Below are 26,006 nucleotides of genomic sequence, written 5' to 3' on the forward strand. Positions count from 1 at the left end.
TATATAAGTTACCTAAAATAGGCATTTTGCCTATTACCTATTACCTATTATTTTAGGTAATAGAATTTTAGATAATAGAATAGTCAAATTTCTCTGAGGAAGTGTGATAGAAATTATTAGAAGTTGGGAGGGAGAAATGAGGAATTATTTTTTAATGCATACAGAGTCTCTGAGATGATGAAAAACTTCTAGAAATGCATAGTGATGATGATTATAGAATACTATGTGCTTGATGGCACTGACTTTCCACTTAAAAATGGTTAAAATGGGGCACCTGGGTGGCTCAGTGGGTTAAGACCGCTGCCTTCGGCTCAGGTCATGATCTCAGGGTCCTGGGATCGAGCCCCGCATCCCGCTCTCTGCTCAGCAGGGAGCCTGCTTCCTCCTCTCTCTCTGCCTGCCTCTCTGCCTGCTTGTGATCTCTCTGTCAAATAAATAAATAAAATCTTTAAAAAAAAATTTAAGTGAAACCATAAAATACTCAAAGAAAATAAAGGCAAATATTTATATAATCTTGGATAGAGGGAAGGAAGGCCTTTATGAGCACAATATCAAAAAACAGCACACAGGGATGGCTGGGTGGCTCAGTGGGTTAAGTGTCTGCCTTTGGCTCACGTCATGATGCCTGGGTGCTGGAGGGCTGCTTTTACAGTGAGGAGCCTGCTTCTCCCTGTGCTTACCACTCCCCTTGCTCATGCGTGTGCACTCTCTCTGACAAATAAATAAATAAAACCCTAAAAACAAAACAAAACAGCACACCAAAAGCAAAAGAGTGCTAAACTGACCTTAGAAATATTCCAAATGTGTGTACTAGAAAATATCAGGAACTGCCTAAAAAGACAAGTACAAAAGGAGAAAAATTTTTGAAACACATTTGTAACACATGATACTGAATTAATATTTATAAGCAGCATGCACAAGTCAGTTAAGCCAAAGAAGCAATGAAAATAGTGGAGAAATAAAAAATCCATTCACAAAAGACTAAATGTGTAAAGGGCAAAATCTTTCAAACACTTCAGTAATTTTGACCTATAATATTGGTCATATATATATATATTTTGGGGGGGGGGCTGTATTCTTTGTCCCTGGAGTGGGGGCGACAGCCAGGTCAGACTGCTAGAGGAGGGATTGGAGGAGAGTTGTGGAAATTGGGCCAAGAAACCCAGATGATAACTTGGCGATTGAGGTCAAAAGTCCTGGGAGTTGCATGTCTTGTGTTTTAGGAGTTCCGTTTGTAAGAATTCGTCATAAGAAAAAAAAAAAATCACAAATGCTTACAAATATGTCCACCACAGCAGTACTTACTCCTTCAAAAAACTGGAAGAAATACGACTGTCCAATAATCTGAAGCTTGCTAGGTAACAATTAAGAACTTTTTGTAGGAGGAGATGGAATGTTATAGAGAATATTAGGTTAACAAAGCAGGTCACAAAACTATTTTCACAAGAGTTACTTTTTGGTTAAAAAATGTATATATATACATATGCACATAGACACACAATTTAAATATATATTTATACATGTATTACATATATTTTGCATACGTACCAAAGATTGGAAAGATGATGCATCATGTCGGTAGCATTTTCTCTAGGGGGTGATGAATACTTTTTATTTTCTTCTTATTGCTTTTCTATATTTTCCAAGTTTAAAAAATAGAATTTAAATCCTTAGAAAAGTGCACTTGTAAGTACCCATCTCTTCCTGTTTTTAAGTTACTCCAAAGTTGAATATAATTCCTTGCTTCAAGAATGGGGATCAGGGGGGCGCCTGGGTGGCTCAGTGGGTTAAGCCGCTGCCTTCGGCTCAGGTCATGATCTCGGAGTCCTGGGATCGAGCCCCGCATCGGGCTCTCTGCTCTCTTGGGGAGCCTGCTTCCTCCTCTCTCTCTGCCTGCCTCTCTGCCTGCTTGTGATCTCTCTGTCAAAAAAAAAAAAAAAAAAAAAAAGAATGGGGATCAGGGACGCCTGGGTGGCTCAGTTGGTTAAGCCGCTGCCTTCGGCTCAGGTCATGATCCCAGCATCCTGGGATCGAGTCCCGCATCAGGCTCCTTGTTCTGTGGGGAGCCTGCTTCTCCCTCTGCCTCTGCCTGCCACTCTGTCTGCCTGTGCTCACTCTGCGCTCTCTCTCTCTCTCTGACAAATAAATAAATAAAATCTTAAAAAAAAAAAAAAGAATGGGGATCATACAGAATTCTGGGTGTAAAATAAAGAAGTCACAAGGCTGAGAAGTCCAGCAAGGGGAATATCAATAGTGTTGTGATAACTTTGTACGGTGACAGAGGGTGACTACACTTATTATGGAGAGCATTAAAGAAAAAAATATAAGAATGGAGATCATAAACCTTTTCTCCAAGCTCTACTTCTACAGGAAACAATCAGAGTCACATATAAAAAGCAGATTAAGTTAAGGAGCTTTCTTGGAGAAGGAAATCCATAACATCCAACTCTTGGAAGTTGTAGTTAAGGACCCAGACTAGAAGCTGTCATTGTGGTGGTGAAGAGTTGGAAAGGCTAACGCAGGTTTCTCAACTTTTCCACCTTGTTACAGATTGAATTGTTGTCTCCTCTAAATTCCTATGTGGAAGCCCTCACCACTCCCTCCCCCAGTACCTCAGAATGAGACTATTGTTGAAGATGGGGCCTTTAAAAAGGTAATTAAGGCAAAATGAGGTTCCAATTGGACTGGTGTCCTTATAAGAAGAGAAGGTTAGGACACAGGCACAGACAGGGAAGACCCTGTGAAGACACAGGGAGAAGATAACCGACTGTCTACAAACAAAGGAGGCAGGCCTCAGCTGAGATCAGCCTTGTCGACTCCTTGATCTTGGATTTCTAGCCTCCAGAATTGTGAGAAAATAAATTTCTCTTGTTTAAACCACCCAATCTGTATTTTGCTTGGCAACCCTAACAAACACACACACACCTCTAACAACAAAATGAGCTCCCTTGGAAACCCATCCTAGACACAGCCCAAAGTGGCTTAGAGCACCCCTGAAAACTCTCTGAAGCCTTCTTTTATAAACATAAACAAGTACAAATTCATATCTGACACTTTTGTCTAACATATTTACACTCATTTCCAAAAAAGCAAAATAGTCACGCCCTGTTCCCAAGCTCCTCTACTCTGAGGGATGTGGGGGAGGAGCAGGGCATAGGGTTCCCAGCTGGCCAGGTGTCAGGAAGCCTAGCCACTGGAATTTTCATTGGCCAATTACAACTTTTCTGGTTTTTGGTTTCTTCATCTGTAATATAGGTATCATAGTCCACCTCCAGGATAATCCCACTGAATGTTTGTGAAGACCAAGAGGTAATGGAAAATTTCCACGTCCGTACTACTAATCTGTAGTAATAACAAGGCTCAGTTTTGCTCCAGAGGAAAATACAATAAAAAGGAAAAAAAAATTGAGGTTTTCAGTAAAGGGAAACTTCCTTTGGTCTGGATACACTAATTGCTGTGTATTCTAATAAATGCACTTCTGGTTATTTCATCAAAATACTGTTAACATCCCTCTCCTCTCCTCCCTTCCTTCTCCAGAAAATATGGTTAACTGCAGAGCAAGTCGTTGTTGGAAAGCGACACCTTGTGGCATTTGTGCTGTACTGCCCCTGGGTATATTGGGTGTTCCCAGTTTTGTCAAAGGGCTTTAAAGAGGAACCACGCAATATTCCTTTCCCCTACAACATATCCCATACAGGCAGGTTAATAACTTGAGATCCTTTTAAAAAAAAGATTTAATTATGTATTTGAGAGAGAGAGAACAAGCAGGGGGAAGGGGAGAGGGAGAGGGAGAGAGAATCCCTAAACAGACTCCCCAAACTGAGCATGGAGCCTGACCCGGGGCTCCGTCCCGGGACCCAAAATCACGACCGGAGCCGAAACCAAGAGTTAGCTGCTCACCCAACTAAGCCATCCAGGCACTCCAAAAATCTGACATCCATAAAGTCAATGTAGTTTACATATCCCTTCAACCCATTTATTTAGTGAAGGCAAGAGAAATGGATTTTCTATCAACAAAATCATATATTTGTGTTCAGTATAAGGGTTTATTACATGCACTAATGAACATTAAGCTTCCAGTTACTGAAGTTGTCTTCCTTGTCACATTTTTTTCTCCTCTTACTACAAGATAATTTCAGTTCTCTTATTATGGTAGGAGTACAGTCTTATTGAAATATATATTCTCTTAATTTTAGGCTTTCCGGTCAACAAAACATTATCATATCCTTTCTAATAGACCTATTTTTGATTAATATAATTTTCAACTGATAAGCCCAAAGAATTTGTGTTTATTTGGCACATATGATTTTCAGATACATAGATTTTTAACGGAATTAGTTTCATTTCAACCCATAGTCATTTGCAGATAGGATTCTCAGGCAGTTTTCCTGTAAAATATTGAGTTAGAGAAACAATGTTTAGTTTTACATGCATACCTCATCATATAACATAATCTCAGAGGTCAAAATAGGCCCGCCACTTACCTGACAGGATCACTGTAATGTATGTTCACCCGGTCAGTAGAAGTTCGCACGCCTGAACATAATGGGGATTTGGCCCCACACGTCCAGCAGGTGTTTGACAGCATTGAGCTATAAAATCTTGAAGGAATGGGGGACACCTGGGAGGCTTGGTCGGTTGGGCATCTGCCTTCACCTCAGGTCATGATCTTGAGGTCTTAAGCATAAGCTCCACAAGGAGCCTTGAGGGCTCACTGATCAGCAGGGAGTTTGCTTCTCCCTCTCCCTCTGCCCCTGCCCCCCATGCTGTGTGCATGCACTCTCTCTCAAATAAATAAATTCTTAAAAAAAAAAAAAGAATCTTGAAGGAATGACTGGACTCTGGACGCTGAAAGCTCTTCTATTTTATATTCCATCTCAAATTCCTTGAATTTGAACATGAATCAAATTTTGCCAGAGAAACTGTTGTCCCAGAGAAATTTGCTTTTTATTTTATAGTTTAAAGAATCAAATAAGGGACGCCTGGGTGGCTCAGTTGGTTAAGCAGCTGCCTTCGGCTCAGGTCATGATCCCAGCGTCCTGGGATCGAGTCCCGCATCGGGCTCCTTGCTCAGCGGGGAGCCTGCTTCTCCCTCTGCCTCTGCCTGCCACTCTGTCTGCCTGTGCTCATGCTCGCTCCCTCTCTCTCTCTAACAAATAAATAAATAAAATCTTAAAAAAAAAAGATTTAAAGAATCAAATAACATAAGGGAATTTTTTAGTTTAATTTTCACAAATTTGTAAGCCAGAGGAAAAGAAAACTAGAAGTCTGTGTTTTATGTTCTTGGTATGCTTGGTAAGAAGTGTAGCACCGTCTGTAATGCCTGGGCAGAGGAAATCCCACTGGGACATTAAGTATCAAATCCTGGTGGTACCTGGAGTTGGAAGGTCTGAATTTGAATTCTGGCTCCATCATCACTAGATGTGTGACCTCAGACCAGTTACTTAACCTCTCTGTGCCTGAGTTTCTTCATCTATATAACAGAGAATAATCGTAATACCTCTCCTGTAGTGTTATTACACAATTATGTGAGATATACCATGTAAAGTGCTTACACAGTATCTATAGGAAGCATTTAAGAAGTGAGAGCTACTCACATCAGAAGGAATTCTACAAATCATAGCTCCTTTGAGCTAGCAGGGACCTCCCAACAGACAGTTTGATCCTGGTCATGGCCAAACTCTCTTACTTTTATTTCAGACTCGCAGACAAAAAGGTTTTTCTATTTCTTGTTGGGTTTCATTAACTAACAGAGGGCCCTGAGTCTCTCAAACGGGAGCTGACTAGATAGCAATGTCCCTTCAAGGACGAATAGTGTCCATTTAACGATGGAAAATGACCTTAGTCTTGGAGAGGTGATATGGCTCCATGACCCACCAGCTGAAGTGTATCCCAGGGGTTGCCTTTCTTTTTTCCACTGGGTTGTTGGGAGCCTACTAGCTCCAGGGCAGGGTGAAGACGGCCTTTGGGTGCTGTTCAGATGTACTGCAAATCTTCAGGGAGCATGGGGAGAGAGGGAGAATTGAGATAAACATAGCTGTATGCCATTGTTTCAAATGAAGGTCGAGAGCCATAAAATAGCAAAAGTCATCCACTCAAATGCCTATAGAGAGAAGACAGGTAATGATATACAGGAGTGAAGTGGGCTGGGTATAAGGAAAAAAGAAAAACCCCAGAGCAAGCAGGATGATAAATATTAATTGACACTTGGCCTTGATGTTGGGTAATAATAGGGCGTGGTGTGGCTACGGGGACCTAAAGATGATATGACCTATATAAAGAAGTACCTCTAATCAGCTCAATTGTACTTTTCAAAAGAAACTAGAAATGCAGATTTTATGTACATAATAATGATGACGATAAAAAACATTTGCTAATATCTGATTGCCCCATATGACATGCATGTTGTCAGACTGCAACCAATGAAATACAGGTCTTTGGGCTTATCCATTCCAGCCTCTCACCCAGTGGAGGAATTCTCTCTCCAGCCTCCCCATTTGAACCGTTCTAGAGATGGGGTGGCTCCTCTCTTCCATTATGCAAACGATTAGGTTTTTGGAGCCAAAACTCTCTCCCTGGAATTTACTGAAGTCTGTCCTCCTTTGTCACTTTGGAGCAACGAGGAGTAAGACAGTCCCTTATTTGTGATGGCTTCCCACAGAGAGTAATAGTTGTCGCGCCAGGATTTCCCACTGCCCCCAAATCTTCCTTTAACTGTGTCCCCATGACATGATTTCTAGGCTTGTCCCTATCCAGTTCTGCCTCCTCCAGAACGGCCCTTTAGAAACTGCATGCCAGAACTGGAGGTAATGATGGCAGGGAAAGAAATTCAGACCTCTTGTAACTTTCACCACTAGGGATAACTGCTATTCTGATGTCTAATAGATTAGTTTGGCTCGTTTCTGAACTGGATGCTATTGCAATCTTACAGTACAGTACATCCTCTTATGTCTGGCTTCTTTCAGTCTGACTGTTTTTTTTTTTTAGATCCATTAATATTATCACACGTAGTTGTAATTTTTTCGCATTCTCACTGCTATACGATATCCCACTCTGTGCATATATTATGTTACTTTTTATTCCTGTCCTGTTGATAGCATTTGGTTATTTTCCATTTTTTACCAGCCTGATCATTTTTAAGCAGTGAATATCGTATCCAAGGCTGGCATTTCTCCCCAGAAGGCGGAGTTCCTTCCATCGTGCTTCCTCTGCCCTGGGCTGGCAGAGTCTTACGAGATCTTGGAGGCCTGGGTGCTCCTGATTCAGTGGTCAGGGTTGGGGGTGGGGTGCGGGAATCTGGGCAATGGGCAACCTGGGCAGAGTTCTGTTTCTGCTGTAGCTTCTCCCATGTTGTTGGCTCACTTGCCTTTCAGTACAGGGAGGGATCCCTTACTCACTCTGTCCAGACCAGAGAGGCTCAGACTGGGGTTTAGGGCCTCAGGCGAGGCCATGGATGAATCTTAGAGGTGTGTAAATCTGTAAAACTTAAAAAGGCTGTACTTGTATTTCAAGGTAATCTAAAACAAATTTAATAGGCATATTCTGGTTCGTTGGAATCCAGTTACTTCTGATAAGTAGTTTAAGGAAGTGGTGAAGAGGGCATGTTCTGGAGTTGTCCCTGTTCAAATTCCCTCCCTGTATCTCAGCTGCATGACTCAGAGCAGAACTTGGCCTCTGTGGCTGAGTGCCTTTAGCTGCAAAAGGATGGCAGTCATGGTTCCTACTCTGGGGTCCCTGCAGATCTAAATGAGATTATGCCCACAAAGCACTTCACCTAGTGCCCAGTGAACATTAGCTCTCAATCACCATTTGATTTGTGTGTATTACCTGGGTGGCCCCATCATTGTCAACGGTTCATGAGAAAAACACAAAGGTGGGTTTAACAGAGAAGTGATGTGTGAGAGCCAAGTGAAGGCCAAATGACACCACGGAGCGCTGGATAAATGAAGTTTTCACAGTGGTTTAAATAAAGAAAAGCAGTGTGATAATTGAGTCATCGCACCGGGCAGGCTGAGCTCAAAGGAGCGTGCCTGAGAGCGGTTGGCGCTGTGTTCCCACTGTGAGCCGCAATTTATTTTTCTGCAAAACCTCGTCTATCCCATTAAATCCATGTTGCTAATATGATTTTTATTGGTTTTGTCATTTTACTTATTTGCATTGAATTTATAAATTTGTTTTGCTTTTATATGAAAGATGTCAGCATGAGCTTATATTTAGTTTTGAACAAATTTAGATAACTTTATAAGAACAATTCAAGTTGACACTGTGTCTTAAAAGGGGCCCGAACAGTTTTCAGTTTTAGAAACACTGCTCTGAGATTTTTGCATTGGAATTCAGACAGAGGGAAATCAAAGGTATTTCCTTTTGACACGGAGCCCAAACTCACCACAAGTGCTGGATCTCTCCAGTTACAGATGGGAGAAACCAGAATCGAGACAGCGGCCAAGATATCAGGGGCAAAGAGTGCCAAACTAATAGCTCTTCACCCCCACTGGAGCCTTCAGGCCAGGAGCCCCTCCAGTCTCACCAGCCTCTAGAGCTCTGAGTATGCACTTGATTTTGAGATCCAGGTGACCATGGAGTTACCGGTATTGCCTTCTGAGATCTCTACTTTTGTATTCAGGATCTTTGAGGTTTATGGCTCTGTGGGAGAAAATGTTGCCTGGTACTTAGATTACCTAGATGTCATGGAGCAGAGTTGTCTCCCAGCCAGGGTTCAAGAGGTCTGATCCTTGGTAGGCTCATCATTGAGGATCCGGCACTAGAATGCTCCTATATGGAACCAGGCTTCCAGTGAAGTCTGTGGGTCCAGTCCCTGCCTCTTCTGGGGCCTGCATGCTGTCACATGGCCTTCAGCTTCTCTGGCCTGCTTTGGACACCTTGCCTTGGCTCTATCTTTCAGACCCAGCCACCAACACAGACATGCCCCAGCAAAATGGTTAATTCTGCAAAAGTCTCATGGAAGACTGTTCTGAGCCAGTGGGAGGCCTGCTGCTGGTGGGACATGGATGAGGCAGATAGGACTCCCATCCTCGGGGAGCTCCTGGTCTGGGGTGGGGAGATGGGGCCAGCGTGAGCAGGTACCCAGAGCTGTGAGAGGGAGAGATCGTCCTGAGTACAGAAAGTAAGAAGAGAGAGTTTCATGCAGAGGGATCTACGAGGGTGTTTTGGATGGGAGCCTGAAGGATGGCGCTATTGGAGTGGAGCTGCAGGCTGAGGACCCAGTATGGGTTAGTTAGGGACTTCTTGTTTGCAACAGGTAGGAACTGGACTTGAACTTAACTAGGCAAAAAGGGTGATTTATTTGGAGAATGGAGAACCCTTCACAGCAGGGGAAGGACCCTTCAGGAATAGGATTCAGACACCATCAGGATCCATCTCTTGATTCTATTTCTCTCCATATCAGCTTCCTTTTTCTCTCTCATGGCTGACTAAATTTCCTTGCGAGGAGGAAGCCTGGGAAGAGCCATACTGGCCTGGCTCAGGTCATCCCAGCTGACATGGTCACGGGGCTTGTCTGTTACTGTCCGCCAAAGGGAGGGAGGACGCTGAGGAGGCACCCCAGAACTGTCCCCTGAGTTTATGAGCAGAGGAATACACCTGCTTGGACCTGCATTTTGGGATGAGTAGGCATTAAAGAGGACAGTTTTTTTTTCCTTTTATTCATAAAAACAAATTTGCAACAATTTATTAAAAATTGATACCATGCAATAGGGGTACGAGAAATTCCTCATTTACATTTGATTCTGGCAGTCCCGGTCTAATTTAAAGCGTTTGTGCACTAACGTCACTGGAAAATGCCTTCAGGCTGAAGCCTCTTCGGAAATGTACGGTGTGTTTGCTGCATATAAAAGAACAGAACCGTTAGATAGCTAGAGTCACTTCTGTGGGTCTTGTTATTTGCAGGGAAATAAAAAAAAATGGGTGAACCTACAGTATCATTAAGACAGAAAATGTACTTCGTGGGTGAACCTAGAAGACTGTGCACGGTCAGGGGTCACAACGGGTTACGGACGCATACACTCACCTCCGACTGTCCAATATTTTTTGTTTCTTTTTGTTTCCTGCTATGCTGGAATAATATTTCTACAGGTATATTTTGTGTGTGTGTGTGTATACATTATGTACAATGAATTGTCTCCTTCCCTTGGAAAAATTAATGTGGTCCTTTAAATTAAATCTGGTTTTGGTGAAATCAAGAAAGCAAGTCAATACTGGTAATACACAGTGAGTGACAACACCGATTTGTAGTGCCTAAAACAGACGATGACTTCAATTTGACCTGTGATGTGTTGACTTTTTTTTTTTTTCTCTAAAAGCTACAGTACCTCCATAACCTCTCTTTGCGGGGGAGGGGAGGGGAAAGCTATGCTACGTGAAATCGGCTGTTTTTGAAATGTTGGCGATGATAAGATTCCTGTGGGCCCTTTTGTCAAAGTCTGGTGGTGACAGCAGTATATTCCTGACTTCAGTGGTCTGGGAAGATATTATTGCCTGCCTGTTGAAGCTGCCATTAGGTTTCTTTAGGGAGTGAGCGACCGCTCGGTTGTGCAGACGTCCTGGACGCTGTCCTTCAGGCCTTTCTTTAGCAAAGAATGAACCTGCCTAGGAATGTCACTAAAGTTGTCGGGAGCCTCTCTCCGACAGGTTATCCTGGTAGAGGGCTGTGCTGAGAGCTTCTTTGGGCCAAACCCCTGGCGGTCGTGAGGGCCGAAGGTCACGGTCATCCTGATTCCTCATGGGTCACGGCTGCTTCACTGTTTGGTATGAAGCTTTTCTGGACAAGATCAAGTTTTGATCCTCAGAGAGACCCTGTGAGGTAGGCAGGACGGGGGTTATCTCAACCCCAATTTGTTGGGGAGGGGAAACGGAGGCTCAGAGAGACAGTAGGGACTTTCCCAAGGTCAAGAAGGGAGTCAGCCATGGAGTGAGGACTGGAGCCCAGGTCCGTCTGACTCCCAGGCCAGTACTCTCTGTTCGGTTGAAAGGGAAGAGTGATCTTATGAATGAGAACCAGTGTGTTGACTGGTCACCTCCGTGAACCCCAAGGGCGAGCTCCCTGGCTTGTCCGGATGGAAGGCCACCTTCGGGAAGCCAAGGAGAGCCCTCGGCTAGCAACTCTCTCCCTACGACTACAGGGATGTCTTCTAGCAGAATGCCCAATTCACTTTGGTCAGAAACAAAGTCAGTGGGAAAAAACCAACCCCAGCCAGCCCTTGGGCCCTGATGAGAGGTTAAAGTGCACAGTCTTTCTTTAGAGTGTTTGCTGGAAACAGACATTCCATGATTAGCTCGGGTGGTCCCCCTGATTACCGGAACACCTGATACAAACACAAGGACATGGCCAACGTGGTGGGTGCGTGACCGACTGTCAGTGAATGCTGCAGAGCGGGTCTGCAGTGACGTGCCCTAAATCCCCACGGTCCCGGAATGGGTGTTATTGTGTTAATGTGTGGCATTGATTAGAGAGTAAGGTCCCACCGGGAGGCATGTGAGTCAGCCTGTTCCCGTACCCCAGCCCTCAGGCTGCCTGGCTGCCCGGCAGACTCCCTGTTCCAGGAAGGCTGGGGTTGGCTGCCCTGGCGGCTGGGGGCCAGGCTGCCCTGCCTGCCTCCTACCCCAGAGGGGAGAAGGGCTGGCCTGGCCACAGCCAGGGATGTGTGTGCAGAGGCAGAGCTGGTTTCTCCAGAAGCCCCTCGCCTCTTCTCAAGGCTGCTCAGGGACACTCGGTGACTTCTAGCTGGAGTTCTAGCGATTCGCTCCTTGTCTAGGATTTTTTTTTTTCTTTTTTTTGCAAAGTTTCAAAATATCCCAGCTCCTCCTTCTTCGCAGACATTAAGGAAGAAGTCATTTCCGTTCCTCTTCTTTGTGAAAGAATAAAAACTTCACAAATAAGGCGCGAGGTCAGGTGCCAAGTGCCCCCATCCTGTCCACCTGAGTGCCATCGAGCAGTCCCACAAGGCCAGCCGTGGCGCCCAGCGGCTCTGCAGCCAGAGCTGACAGTGTTCCCGTAGCCTCTGCTCCGTGTGGTTCTGTCATGGGGGAGGCCCCGGCCCCAGGCCTCCCACCCTTACAGGCCAGAGACCATGACTCGGAAGGAGGGTGGCACGTGTCTGTGGCGGGGGCTGGCGGTGGGGCTGACGCAGGGGCTCACACAGCTGGCGTCCACGCCTCCGATGGATGGGAGGTAGGCGTGGTGGAGAATGGGGAGCTGGAGGGACAGCCGGCGCTGGATGCTGTGGCAGGGAGAGAGAGAGAGAGAGAGAAGGAGAGAGAGAGGGAGGGTGGGAGGGAGGGGGGAGAGGGAGAGAGGACTTTTAGTGAAGGCTATCCGGTCGCTCACCAGAATATTCCTTGGACTGTCTTTGGCTAAGAAGCTGATGGTGGAGACCAGTTATCCCGAATCCAAGATCTGTCCATCCCATCATCTAGCCATTCACCCATCTAGCAGGTATTAAATACAGACCTACACCTGCCAATGACTGCCCTGAGAGGAACCAGGGAGACGGACTCAGCAAAGGGGACGCAGTCTTCCTGAGTGTGCGGCCATCCCTAAGAACGGATTTTGCTTATCTCATGGGGCTTTGCTGCCAGACGGTTCTCACTCTACTCTCACGAGCCTCCAAATGGACTGCGGGGCTTCTCGCTGCTCCGGCCTCCTCATTGGCTCCTCTGCCCCTGCCTTGCCCAGGACCTCCGCCCTTCTTGCTTGGCTGACTTCAATAGGTTTTTTCCTGGTCTTTTAGCTTCTTTGGTGACTAGTGTCGTCTTTCCACCTCGGTATTTTATTTGAGGCTGCCTAAGATCTTTTTTCTAATTCTCCAGGTGAAACTTCTACTCACTCACCACCCAAACCCTATACTTGGGTGGCTAGTTTCCCCTAAAATACTGCTAAAGGCCACTCATGCTTGCCTTTGCACACAATTTTCCTCCAGCCTGGAATACTCTCTCTACCTCCTGATCTGATGAACTCTTTCCCCTTCACTATCCACTGCAAACTCCTCAGAGAGTGGGCTCCTTCCTTCTCTGAGCTCCCAGAGTTCTGGGTAAATTCCCAGAAGCACAGCCAGAAAAGCCCCAAGGTGGGGCAGAGGCAGGGGTGGTGTGTGACTCATGGCAGTGTGTGTGTGTGTGTGTGTGTGTGTGAGAGAGAGAGAGAGAGAGAGGGAGAGAGAAAGAGCGAGAGAGAGTGGGGGGTCTGGGCTCTTCCCAGGTGCATCTTGTGTGGTTCTCTCTCGTACCTGGGAAGCTGCATTCTCAGTATCCTTAAGGCCTCCCTGTGTCCTCAGTGCCTGACCGCTCAGGTGGGGACCTCCCCCCACCCCCAGATCTTCACAAAAACCCAGTAAGTAAAAGAAGTGCTGCTCTTCTCCACTATAATGATTAGGGAAGGGTACAGAGTTTATGTAACGTGCACATGACAATGAAGCCAGAAGTGGGGAAGGTGGGTCTCCTGCTCCTTCTTGGAAAGGAGCTTGGTGAGGGAGCACAGAGCTCTGTGAGGGAGGCAGATCAACTCATGGGGGAGGGTGCACCTCATCTCAACAGGTGTGCCCTGGTGTGTATTCATGGCACCGATGGGATCCTGAGATAGAGGGGGACAGATGCAGTGCCCTGTGCACTGGAGAGTTTCTACCAAGGACATGTCACAAGTGCTCACGAGGTTAGTGTGTTGGAGATCTCCTTTTGAAATTCAACTTGAACCTGTCTGTGTACTCTGAGCTATGATTGACCTCTGAACGCCAGAGGGTGCTGGCAGAGTCCAGGGAGAGGGTTACTGAGGAATAAACTCTGACCTGGAAAGACTAAGGCCTGGGCAAGGCGGCCATCCGTCTGAGGCTCTCAGAGCCATGGCACTTTGCTGTCTGCTGGGGTCCCATTTACACAGTCATTCATTCAACAGCACTTGCCAAACACCTACTCAGTGAGGGAGCCTGCGTTCAGTCCAAAGGACACGGGAGGGACGCACACCTTATCCTCAAGGTGCTTACACTCTCATGGAGGCTACTAATAAGTAAACCTCTGACGACTACCATAGAACTATAATGATCATTCTGGAGTGTAAGCCAATGAAGCCTTGGAGCTAACTGGGTTGAGAAGGCTATTGGCTCTAACCCCAAATGGCCTCAAAATACACTATAGTTGGTGATTTGGCTGTCTCTTGGCTGCTTGTCACTTCCCGGGGAGCAAGTTTCAGTGTTGACACTTCTTTCTTCCTTCCTTTCTTTCTTAAGATTTTATTTATTTATTTATTTGAGAAAGTGAGCCCGGGGGATGGGGGCAGGGGGTGGTAGGGGCGGAGGCAGAGGGAGAGAGAGAATCCCAAAGCAGGGCTCGATCTCACGACCCCGAGATCACAACCTGAGCTGAAATCAAGAGTTGGACGCTTAACCGACTGAGCCCCGGAGGGTCGGCAGCGCCAGGGTCGACATTTCTAATCTCTGCTTCCAAGCCGCTATGAGCAAAGGAAGAACTCAAAATTGCCAGTGGGAACAAAGCTAACAGAGATGTCCGGGTCTTCGCTTAGAGGCCACCTTCTCACTGAATCTCCTCTGATCACTCTACTCAAGGTTACAATCCCTGACTGATTCCCCTGCTTTATTTTTCTCCAAAGCACCTATGATGCAAGACACTAGATGCTGCTTTTTAAAAGAAGTTCTTGTACCACTGGGTAGAATATAAGCTCTGCGCACGAAGGGATTTTTGTCCGCTTTTTTCACTTCTATGTCTGATCCATAGTAGGTGTCGGTGAAGAGTTGTGCAGTGAGTGCATTTAGCAAGGTTAAATTTTATATATAATGAGGGCACTGTGCCTCAGTGGGCTTGAGGGTCAGCAGACCTGGGTTCAAATCCCATCTCCTGCACTTCGGAACTGGGTGGGCGTTGACAAGTCCCCTCCCCTTTCTGAATATTCGTTTTCTCATTTGTAAAATGAGGCTTGTAATTTGACCTGTGTCATGGGGTTGCTGTGGAGTTTAAATAAAATAAGGCACGTGAAAACGCTGGGCAGACTGAAATTGCTGTGCGGGACTAACACGCTCTTCTGCAATAATTCTCAAGGAGAAAGTACTTACTGTTCTGGGGAGTTGATATCTTCTATAGGATCTTTGCATGTTCGAGAGGGCTCTGTTGTGTTCCACTGTAGCTGGGGATTTTGATCAAGGTGATTTTTTAAAATGGCCTTTCCCCCATCTGAATGCAAAACAAGATCACAACACATTCTGTTAACTTCATTTAAAAAAAAAAAATGCAGTCTTTCTAGGATGCTGCCCAAGGAGAGAGAATGCAAAAGAGCCTATTATCCCTTCAGAGCTGTGGTTTCTGCAGTCTCTCTCGGGACTAAGGCAGTGAATCTAGAAGCTTCTAACCAGGGATGGAAATGGCATCCTGGGGACTTCTTTTCTCCAAGAAAAAATCTAGTTAACCAATGTAAGCAACATAACTTGGAAATGAAAAGTTCTAATATAAAGGCCTTTTTCACTGGTGCACAGGGATGTGATGACAGAGGAAATAACTCTCCAAGGTAAAAAATATATATCCATAAGACTGCCAAGGATGGAAAAGAATAATAATAGGCAGTAAACTGCTGGTGGGAGTACAAATTGGCATAATGTTTCTGGGGGGGGCGTCACTTGTCAATAAGCATTGAACACTAAAAAAAATTGTTCTACCCAGAATTTTTACTTCTGGGATGTATCCCAAGGAAATAATGAGATTATGCATAAGATGTTCAAGTCAGCGTTACTCGTAATATAAAAAAGGGTTGGGACTAATCTGAGTATTTCCAGTAATAATGGATTAGTTACATACTCATGTGTGTGTGGGGCCTCCTTTCAAAGAAACACCGTGTAGCCACAAAATGTGGTGATGTGCATGCTTTTGCAACCCTCTGTGCTTCAGAACTATCTAGAGAGATTTGAAGAAATACTAAATATAACCCCCTCCCCCAGGGATCTGGAGAAGCACCGGGGTTTAGTTGTCTTTCTGTAGTGTGTGACTTTGTGACTGTCATCTTGCCCCCATGTGAGTATGGTGGATCCTCTTTATTCACTGATTCTGTATTTGTGAATTCGCCCACTCGCTAACATTTATTTGTAACCCCAATCAATACCGGTAAGGCTTTCACGGTCATTTGCTGACACACACAATGTTGAAAAATTTACATTGACTTCACGGTCAACAACCCTATAAAGCACGCCCAAGTGCAAGACGGCTGTGACGTGCCTGACGGAGAAAATACATGGCTTAGATGGGCTTCGTGCAGGCACACTTTATAGCACTGTTGACCATGAGGTCAATGTTAATGAATCAACACTGTATATCAAATAAGACGTCTTCAAGCAGAAACACACATACAACAAAGTTATGTCATGGGTTGATCAAAATGTCAACCAGAGAGCCTTGCAGGAACCAAACCCTGTATTCCCCCTCAGGAGCAGTGGTTTAGTAGTCACTCATTAATTCATGGTTCACAGCAACTTTATCAGAGACAATCACCATGAATAATGAGAGCTGACTGCATATCCTTATGATAAATCCCAAAACTGGAACTGTTGGGTCAGAGCAATTTCTATTTCAACCGGCAATGTTTCCCAACTGTGTCCTCAAACTCTCTGTAACTTTTTGGTTTCTTGTCTTTGCCAGTCTCATTGGTGAAAATAGTATCTCACTCAAGATTTCATCTGCATTTTTAAAAAGATTTTATTTATTTATTTGGGAGACTGAGAGGGAGCAGGAGCAGTGGGGCGGGGGAGGGTCAAAGGGAGAGGGAGGGTCAGAGGGGAAGGCGGGTCAGAGGGAGACTCCATTCCAGGGACTCTGAGATCATCACCTGCGCTAAAGGCAGCCGCTCACCTTAACCCGCTGAGCCACTCAGGTGCCCTCATCTACATTCTCTTAATAAGGAGTGAGCTTCAGCGTCTTTTCATAAGCATATGAATCTCTTGCACTTCCTTCTGTGAGAACTCTCTTTTGCCCAGTTTTCTTCTGTGTTGCTCTTTTTTGTAAATTAATTTACATATAATTATACATATTTCATATACATTATATAAATTTCTCCTTATATGTAAGAAAATAAGCACTTTATTACCTGAATTATAATATTTTTTGGCTTGGTTTGATTTTTTGATGACTTATGATGGCTTTTGTGTTGTTAAAAAATTCTTTTTTACAATTAAATTTATCAACCTTTTCTTTTGTGGTTTCTGTGTTTGCATCAAATTGAGAGAGGCTTTCCCGTCTCCGAGATTATAAAAAAAATTCTCCTGTGGGTTTTTTTCTGTTTTTGTTTTGTTTTGTTTTGTTTTGTTTTTAGTTCGTTCATGGTTTCACTTTTTACATTTAAATCCTTTATACATCTGGACTTTATTTTTGTGTGAGGTGTGATGTAGGGATTTAAGTTTATTCTTTTCCAGATAACTATCCACCTATCCCCATTAAATGTATTGAATGATTCATTTCCCTCCACTAATTTGAAATGCCCACCTTTACCAGATACTAAAGTTACTGTGAATAATTTTTATTCTTTCAATTGACTTGTAACTTATCTCAATTCAAACTTTTTTTGCAATCATCCGACCCTAACTCTAACCCTAAGAATTTCATAATTTAAAAAAAAATTTATTTATTTGATAGAGAGAGAGAGATCGTAAGTAGGTAGTGAGGCAGGCAGAGAGAGAGAGAGAGGGAAGAAGGTTCTCCCCCAGGCAGAGAGCACGATGCGGGGTTAGATCCCAGGACCCTGAGATCATGACCTGAGCCGAAGGCAGAGGCTTAACCCACTGAGCCACCCAGGTGCCCCTAATAATTTGCTTTTATAATAAGAATACTTAGGATTTAGGTAATGAGAATAAAAGAAACTATAAACAACAACAAAAAAAGAAACTAAAGATTTTTCATTGATTTAAAAATAATTTTAGGGCGCCTGGGTGGCTCAGTTGGTTGGGCAACTGCCTTCAGCTCAGGTCATGATTCTGGAGTCCCAGGATCGAGTCCCACATCGGGCTCCCTGCTCAGCGGGGAGTCTGCTTCTCCCACTGACCTCTCTCCTCTCGTGCTCTCTCTCATGCTCTCTCTCTCTCAAATAATTAAATAAAATCTTAAAAAAAAATAATTTTATAGCAAATTAATGAATAAATACTGACAAAATGCCAGCAACAGAGAAGTATACTAAATGAATCCTTTCTTACTTTGTACTTACTGTTCCTTTTCACACAGGTGGATACTGTTAACAATTTGGTGTTTGTTCTTCCAGACCTTTTAAAAAATGCACTTAGCACATGCACACACAGACGTGCAGATGTGTGTGCATTTATGTGTATCATGCTCACGTTCATCTCGCTATTTTCACTGGGAGGGCTCTCCATATCTGCATGAATAGATCCGCCCCATTTCCTAACAGCTGTATTACGAACCTTGTTTGGCTGTATAATAATGAATGAAACTGCCCTAAACGATGAATATTTATTTTTTTTAAAGTTTTTATTTATTTATTTGACAGAGAGAAACCACAGATAGGCAGAGAGGCAGGCAGAGAGAGAGGAAGGGAAGCAGGCTCCCCGCCGAGCAGAGAGCCCGATGCGGGGCTTGATCCCAGGACTCCGAGATCATGACCGGAGCTGAAGGCAGAGGCTTAACCTACTGAGCCACCAGGTGCCCCTCTATGCACTCTTAACGACACTGGAGATCTCTGAAAATTTGGCCGAAATGTAAGCAAAACCCAGGTTGCTGGCCATGACATGTACGTGTGCCACCGGAACCCAAGAGACCGAGGGACAGAAGCCTCGGGTCTAGGTAGATGCTCCAGCTCTGCCTGCGTGGCTTCAGGTCATCCCCCCCTTCCCCCCGAGCCTCAGTTTCTTCATCGGTAAAGTGGAAGATGGCCAGCTGGTGTCTGATACCCAGGTCCCCACGTTCCAGGGACCCCGCCTCCTCCTACCTGTGCTCTCAGTGAAGTTTCCAAGATTGAGGATGTCGTTGAGCTCTTGGTAGTGGTTCTGTTTAATGTAGGTGGTCTTCTCTGGTGTGTCCTGCAGCTGCATAGTGACCTCTTCCAAGTCTTTATCCAGCTGGAAGACAAAGGCTCCAGCTGAGTCAGAGGCCCAGGCCCAGCCCCTTCCCCAGCTCCCAGGGTCATGGGACTGGGCCTCAGGTGGGCCTTGGGAGGGCACCCAGAGCCAGAGAGGCCCCGGCACTGGGGACGAACTGCAGAGGGCCCCTGCTGGTTGTTGCTGCAGGAAGGGCTGGGGGGGGGGTGGTGCCTGGGCTTCGCAATGGTGCGTTCAGAGCAGGCTGGCGTCTTGAGGAAGCAACTGGGCCCGCCCAGGGCGGCAGCGCGGGGGAGGGTCAGAGCACCGGCTCTGACGTTGGACAGGTCTCGGGGCAAACCCAGGGCTGCCCCTCACTGTCTGTGGACTGGCTCTCGAGACTGAGTCTCAACTCCTTCATCCGCAGAATGCAGTAATCACAGCACAAGCCTCTGGTTACTGCGGAGATTCAATGAGGCAATGCACTCAAAGGTTAGCCCCATCCCTGACACATCATGAAGCTAACCTGCTACAGGAATAAAAGTGCCATAATTATCATTCCTGATGCCCCGCGGGGCCCTTGCAGGGGAGGACCCTTGGGCTGGTCAGGTGTAAGCCTCACAGAGACGCCGAAGGCTAGGACAGTAGGGGCTCCTTTAGAAGATGGACTGCAGCTGCCTTCAGGTTATAGAAAACTCAGGTGCAAGACCTGGGGCAGTCTAGCCCTTGAGAAGCCTGGTGTGTGTGTGGGTGTGTACACGTGCTTGCATGTGCACGCACACATGTGTGGGTTGGGGGGAGGGGGTGGTAACTGGGAAAGGCAGTGGACGTTCTACTATAGTGTAAGGAAGTTATAAACTGTAAAGTGTTGTTCTGATGTCAAGACCTCAGCCATTAATACGTCTTCACGTGGAGGAGGAGAGAGATACCGTTTTCTGCGTGCCTCAAACAGTGGGGCTAGGAGCAAAGGAGGTCAGATTGTGATTCCATTCCAGGAAAAACCACCCAGCACTTTAGGGATTTTGACAATGGCTTCGTTTTCAGGTTTCCTGAAGTGAGGAGCTCTTTATTGCTGGAGTGTGCAAGTTAAAGTCAAACATCAAGTCATGGTCGTTCTACTCAGAGAGAGGTCTGACATTAAAACCGAATGAGCAGTGGGCTCTGAGGGACAGAAACCTTTCCTCCTTTTCTCTGGTGACCAGTGGGAGGGAGGGCTATCCCATCCTAGAGCCGTCAGGCTTAGATGCATGGACAACTATGCTGTAGATCTTTGTGACAGACTAATGTGAGTTCCCCAAAAGGCTACTGGGTCTAGCAAATAAACATATGGAATGCGCAGTCCCACCTGAATTTCAGATAATGATGCGTCTTTTTTCTTAGTGCCAGTATATCCCAAATACTGCCTGGGCCATCCTTACACTAAAAGTATGCTTGATTGCCTGAAATTCAAACATCACTGGGACATCCTGCATCGACTCTGGCAACCCCGTGTCTCACACAGAAGTGTGATCATGCAAGTTCTTGCCAAGGTAACTGGAGTAGACCCAAAAGGCGCACAATTTTTGTATCACTTGCTCATCCCTTGTGTGGGCTTCCTCTTCCCCTCCTGCAACTGAGAACAGGACGTGCCTTCCCCCCAGCTTTAACTGTCCCCGTGAGGAAGGCACCTTGGGGAGTGGCAGACAGTAGGAGGGAATAAGCCTCACCCAGTTATGGCCATGGAGGCAGAGCTGTCTGCCAACTTGGACCCATCTCCTCAGGGCCATTAGGTGAGAGAGAAATATTTTCTTTGGGCCACTTCATTTTGGGGCGTGTTTGTTACAGCAACTTAGCGGGTTATCCTAACATGCTCTCCTTCGTTTCTTCCCCGTTCCCCTCATCGAATGAGGGTTTCTCTGGGAAACATGCACACCAGAGACCAGTCACACCCCTGGACACAAAGACAGAGGTGAAGAAGGGGAAGGTAATTTGTTCTCCTCTCCCAGGTAATAGAAAGTCCAGAATCGGAGGTCTGGCTTAGGCATAAAGGAATCTAGTTATGGCCTCTCTGGAATACTGAAGAACCAGTTAAGGACCCTCAAGAGGACCATGTGGTTCACCTCAGCAAGCTCTCCTGCCTGAGAAGTTTCTCTTCTCTCCCTTATGTCTTGCTGTACGTCATACGGATGAGGGTGGTTGTTGGGTTGGAAGAGTGAAAAATCAAGGGTGGGGGCTTCTGCACACTTAGAGAGCTCCTATAATCTGGGAGCTCACAACTTTCTAAGAACTCCTTTCTTCCTGAGTATGTCTGGAATCGGGGCACGGCTGGACTCCATGAGTCTGGGCCAGGCGAGCGGCTTCCGACAAAACTGCCTCTGCCTAGTTTATGTCCCCACTGGTTCTCTCCGCTGTAACCCCAGCCCATGGGACTGCACGGCCTGATATGGGGGGAGTCCTGGGTAGGGGGTAGTGAGGTCAGGAGCAGCAGCCCTGGGGCAGAAAGATGGGAGGCTGGGGCCCTGGCCGACGGTGCTCAGGGAGCTACCTCTGTGATCTTCATTCGTAGGCGATGGTTTTCAGACTGCAGGCCCTCTAGGCGGGACGTGCTTGCTTGGTTCACGCTGGTGACTGAGGTGGATGTTTTAGAATCTTCCTTCTTCTGATTCTGAGTGAACTGGAATCGCCTGTTCTGCGTTGCAGCGTCTGGGTTTGTTCTCAGAGTGATGAGCTGAAAGGACAAGGTATGGCTGCAGAGAGAAACTTGGGGTCCTCCCCCTACAACCTCCCATCCACTCTGCCACAGCAGGTCCTGTGTTGGAGGCGGCAGGCACACAAGCTCTGGGCTCAGAGCTTGTCTCTGCCACTTGCTTGCCTGTGACCTTGGGCGGGCTCCTCCCCCCTGCACGGAGTCTCAGTTTCCTTCCTCCTCAGCAGAAGTCTGGTCTCCTGAGCCTGACTCCACCTGCCTCCCAACCACCCCACGGAGCCCACCAGCGCCTCTCAGGCCTGATTCCAGCTGAGCCTTGCTCTGCCTCAGGCCTCGATCCACATGGAAAATAATAACCCCGAGGGTGACATGGAAGATAACAGATGGAGGCCAGGGAAGGCTCCTGCTTCTTAGAATCACTGAGTGTTGAGGACAGACTTGTGACTGGCTCGGTCACAGACAAAAGCATTGTTACCGAAGAGAAAAGGCTGTCACTCATCCTCATCTTACTCATTTATTCAAAAAACACTTCCAGTCTCAGGTAGGCTCTGGGCCTGCCCTGGAGAGCAGGGACTGGGTGAGGCAGGGCCCCTGTCTGCCAGGACCCCACAGTCCAGAGGCCAGAAGTATCAGGGACAGGCTGGGCTGTGGGTGCTGTGGGCCTGGGCTGGGCTCTGTGAGGCTGAAGGATGGTGAGGGAAGGGAATTCTGAGTGGGGGTAGGGGGGAGAAGTGGCATATTCAAAGCAGAGGGCCTGGGGTTCAGAGTGCTTATGGAGAAGGGCAGTCTGGATGGTGGGCAGAGTTCTCTGGGGAGACTGGAGGAGTCTCAGGGTCCTAAAAGGCAGCCTGGTACTGGGGACTTGATTCTGGAGCCAGAAGGGCAATGAGGAGCTCTTGAGGGTGACAGAAGAGAGTGGTCAGGGCTGGGCTTGGAACCATCTGACATCTTTGACCAGAATGAGAGAATGTCAGAGTAACAGGCAGAGAGGCCTTGGCGTTGGCCTGGAGCCTGGGCAGGCGTTGACAAGCAGAGAAGGCGGGCATAAAGGGCAACATTGCTCCAGGAAAGTCCTTGCTTGGGGACTCACGGGATGGAGGTGCCATGGGCCATCTGTTTAGGGCACAATGGACCTCGACTGATCTCTGGTCCCCCCGTAATCCAAGGCACACCCTACCCCACACCCTACCGTAATTCCTCCCATCCTATCTCCATCTCCCATTCTTCTCTGATGCCGAGAACAGCCCACTGCAGGGACTCCTAAGATGCCAAGGCCTCTGGTTCACTCTGCGGGAAGGATAAGGTTCAAAAAACACCTCTCAGGCTGGTCTTGAAGGTCAGGGCTTCAGGTGAATGGAAAATGTAAGTGGCTGTTGAAAGTGGTTATTTATTCCTTTTTACCCACTAATGCTACTTCTTTTTTTTTTTTTAAAGATTTTTATTTATTTATTTAACAGACAGAGATCACAAGTAGACACAGAGGTAGGCAGAGAGAGAGGAAGGGAAGCAGGCTCCCTGCTGAGCAGAGAGACTGATGCGGGGCTCGATCCCAGGACCCCGGGATCATGACCTGAGCCGAAGGCAGAGGCTTAACCCACTGAGCCACCCAGGCGCCCCACTAATGCTACTTCTGAGGTTCCAGCTGAAGGATGGAGCCAGAAATGGGAATCATGTGCTATGTAGAGAAAAGAAGTTCATTTATAATATAAAAAAATCTGGGAACGACTATACTGCTCATCAGTAAGGGAATGGAATGGACAAGAAAATGTGGAACATCTCCCATCAGTGGTGGTTATGACTGAGAAACACAAAGGAGAAATTCACAGTGGAAAAGGCAAACTCAGCTGTAACTGAGAAAGCATCACTGCCTGACCATGTAAAAAATACAGGGCGGGGGCGGGGTGGGAGCCTGGGTCTTTCAGTTAGTTGAGTATCTGACTCCTGATTTCAGCTCAGGTCACGATGTCGAGGTCCTGGGATCAAGCCCTGCATCAGGGCTCCACGCTCAGTGGGAAGTCTGCTTGTCCCTCTCCCTCTGCTATTTCCACTACTCTCTCTCTCTCAAATAAATAGATAAAATCTTAAAGAAAAAAAGACTGGAAGGAAACACATAAAAATATGTAGTTTTTAGTAAAAACAAACAAGACAAAATGAAACATTAACAGTGATTATTTTTGGGTGGTGAGACACTGAGATTTCTGGAAAATTCGATTTTTACTTGTTTGTATTTTCCAAATCTTCCATGTGAACTGTAATCATCCCAAGTAGAGAAAGCATAAAATGGCTAGGAAGTGGAGGAAACCCGTAGTGTCCTGGGCAGGAGCAGAGGCCAGAGGGCAGGATGTTGTGGGGGGGTGGGGGAGGCAGGCTGTACCTTGGGCACAAACACCAGGCAGAGGGTGATGGTGCTGCAGAAGATGATGACTAGGGCGACGATGCAGAACTGCACGTTGGGCTGGTCCCGGGTCAGGAAGGAGACGGCAGCCCCAATGATACACATGATCCCCACGTTGTAGACACTCATCCCGATGTACTTGCTGTCGTTGAGGGCAGGGATGCTGACGTTGCGTGTCTCCCAAGCCAAGAAACACCCGAACAACTGAAATGGTGAGCGGAAGGGGCAGTGGTCATTATCATGTGGTGGCTGGCACATACCTGCTGCTCTTAGAAGGGGGGCCGGCAGCTTTGCTGTGGCCAGGTCTTCTGGATGTCACCTTCACTCTCCACTGGTGGCCCTGGGGTGAATTACACTGAAGAAAGGCCCACTGGGGGTGTTATAACATCCAGTTCTCCTTTGCCACACCGCTGGTTTACATACAGCAGGCCATGGTGGAAAGGGCTCCCAGACATGATCTTGACCATCTCCCCTCACTCTAGAGAGAGCCCTGAGGCCCAGAGAGGAAGGGGCTCGTCCAAGGCCATGCAGTCATACAGAGGCAAAAGTGGACTGTATTTCCAGAACTCCAGTCCAGTGTTTTTGTCTAATAAGGCAGAGCCCCTGTGTCTATTACCTCTCAATGCACAAGGTCACTCACAACAGAGACTACATAACCTAATTTGTCCTCGAAGCCAGGTGTGATGTAAGAGTAGGTTCAGGACAGGGCCATGTAGGTGGGAGTGGTGTGTACAAGTTCTGGGAAGGATCTGTAAAGGGAAATGGGTATCTATAAAGTATCTATAAAGGGTGTTCCTTTCCCTCCTTCCTAGTAGATGGAGTCAAGTGTGATGGGTGGAGCTTGAGCAGCCATCTTAGACCAAAAAGTCGTCTGAGTCTACCGTGTGGGAGCTGTATGGTGAAGATGGGCGAGCTGAGATTCTGGGAGCCCCCCCACCAGCCCTAGACTGCTCATCTGAGAGGGAAGTTAACTATCTCTTTAATCACTATAATTTTGGGTTTTCTATCATGTGCAGCTCTATTCCTAACCAATATATCTCCCAACAGAAATGGACAAGGTAGAGGTAGGTCCAATGTGACTTGAAGGAGGGTGTGTAGGGTTTAGCCTTCATCAGTGGTCTAAGAGGAGGGCTGGTTGAGGAAGAAGTGCGGACAAAATGCCAGGCAGAATGGTGATGTGGGTGGGCGGGGAAGGAGCTGACCAGGACTGCTGGTACAAGACGTGAGGAGGAGAGATGGCTATGGGAAGATAGAGGTGGAGACTGGAGCGATGTGGCCGCAAGCCAAGGAATGCCAGAGCCATCAGCTGCCGTGAGGAAGCAGGAAACCATTCTCCCTAGGGCCTTTGGAGGGGGCACAGCTCATGCTCAGTGGGGGCTAGAGTGCTGAAACTCTGACAGGGGTGTGGGCTGCAGGGCCTGGCCTACTCTCTCTGGTCTTGAAGTTCTGTGGTCTCAGAGCGGGAGGCGCTAGGAGCTAGAATTTTAGTCACAAACCCTAATGGCCGGGAGGGCTGAGGATAATCCTTGTGCACACTGCAAACAGTAAAACACCCGTGCTGCCAAATACGGCTTTTACTGACAGGATCGGCTGAAGATATTAGCTTCCCTGGAAGAGAGATGGTGGACTCCAACCACTTTTGCAAGTAGGTGGAGAAGATAGGATGGCCAAAACATTACCGGTAGTCGCAGTCTGAAGAGTCAGTCAGCTTCCTCATGATCTAATTTCACATAGTCTTGGGTCAGGGAGGGTGGAACCAGAGGGGTCCTGGAGAGTCTGGTTTCACTGTCTCTATTCAGCAGGGGCTGGGAGCCTCAAGTCCTGGGTACCGCTTGCTTCCTGTGAAGGGAGTGTCTTCCTTCCTTGGGGCGGTGGGGGTGGGGTGCCACCAAATCGGTGG

General features: G+C 46.8%; 1 protein-coding gene across 1 annotated transcript in view; it reads right to left on the bottom strand.

The window, feature by feature from the left end:
* Positions 1–10,106: 10,106 nt before the first annotated feature.
* Positions 10,107–26,006, bottom strand: part of GABBR2 (gamma-aminobutyric acid type B receptor subunit 2) — a 336,631-nt gene continuing 320,731 nt past the window's right edge. The window contains exons 15-19 of the mRNA XM_047700879.1: positions 24,086–24,310; positions 21,550–21,732; positions 18,938–19,067; positions 15,075–15,192; positions 10,107–12,236 (exon numbers count right to left, since the gene is read on the bottom strand). Of these exons, the coding sequence (XP_047556835.1) occupies positions 12,071–12,236; positions 15,075–15,192; positions 18,938–19,067; positions 21,550–21,732; positions 24,086–24,310 (822 nt within the window). The 3' untranslated portion in view covers positions 10,107–12,070. The remainder of the gene's footprint in view (positions 12,237–15,074; positions 15,193–18,937; positions 19,068–21,549; positions 21,733–24,085; positions 24,311–26,006) is intronic.

This window comes from Lutra lutra, chromosome 13 (assembly GCF_902655055.1).
Source record: "Lutra lutra chromosome 13, mLutLut1.2, whole genome shotgun sequence".
Lineage (NCBI taxonomy): Eukaryota > Metazoa > Chordata > Mammalia > Carnivora > Mustelidae > Lutra > Lutra lutra.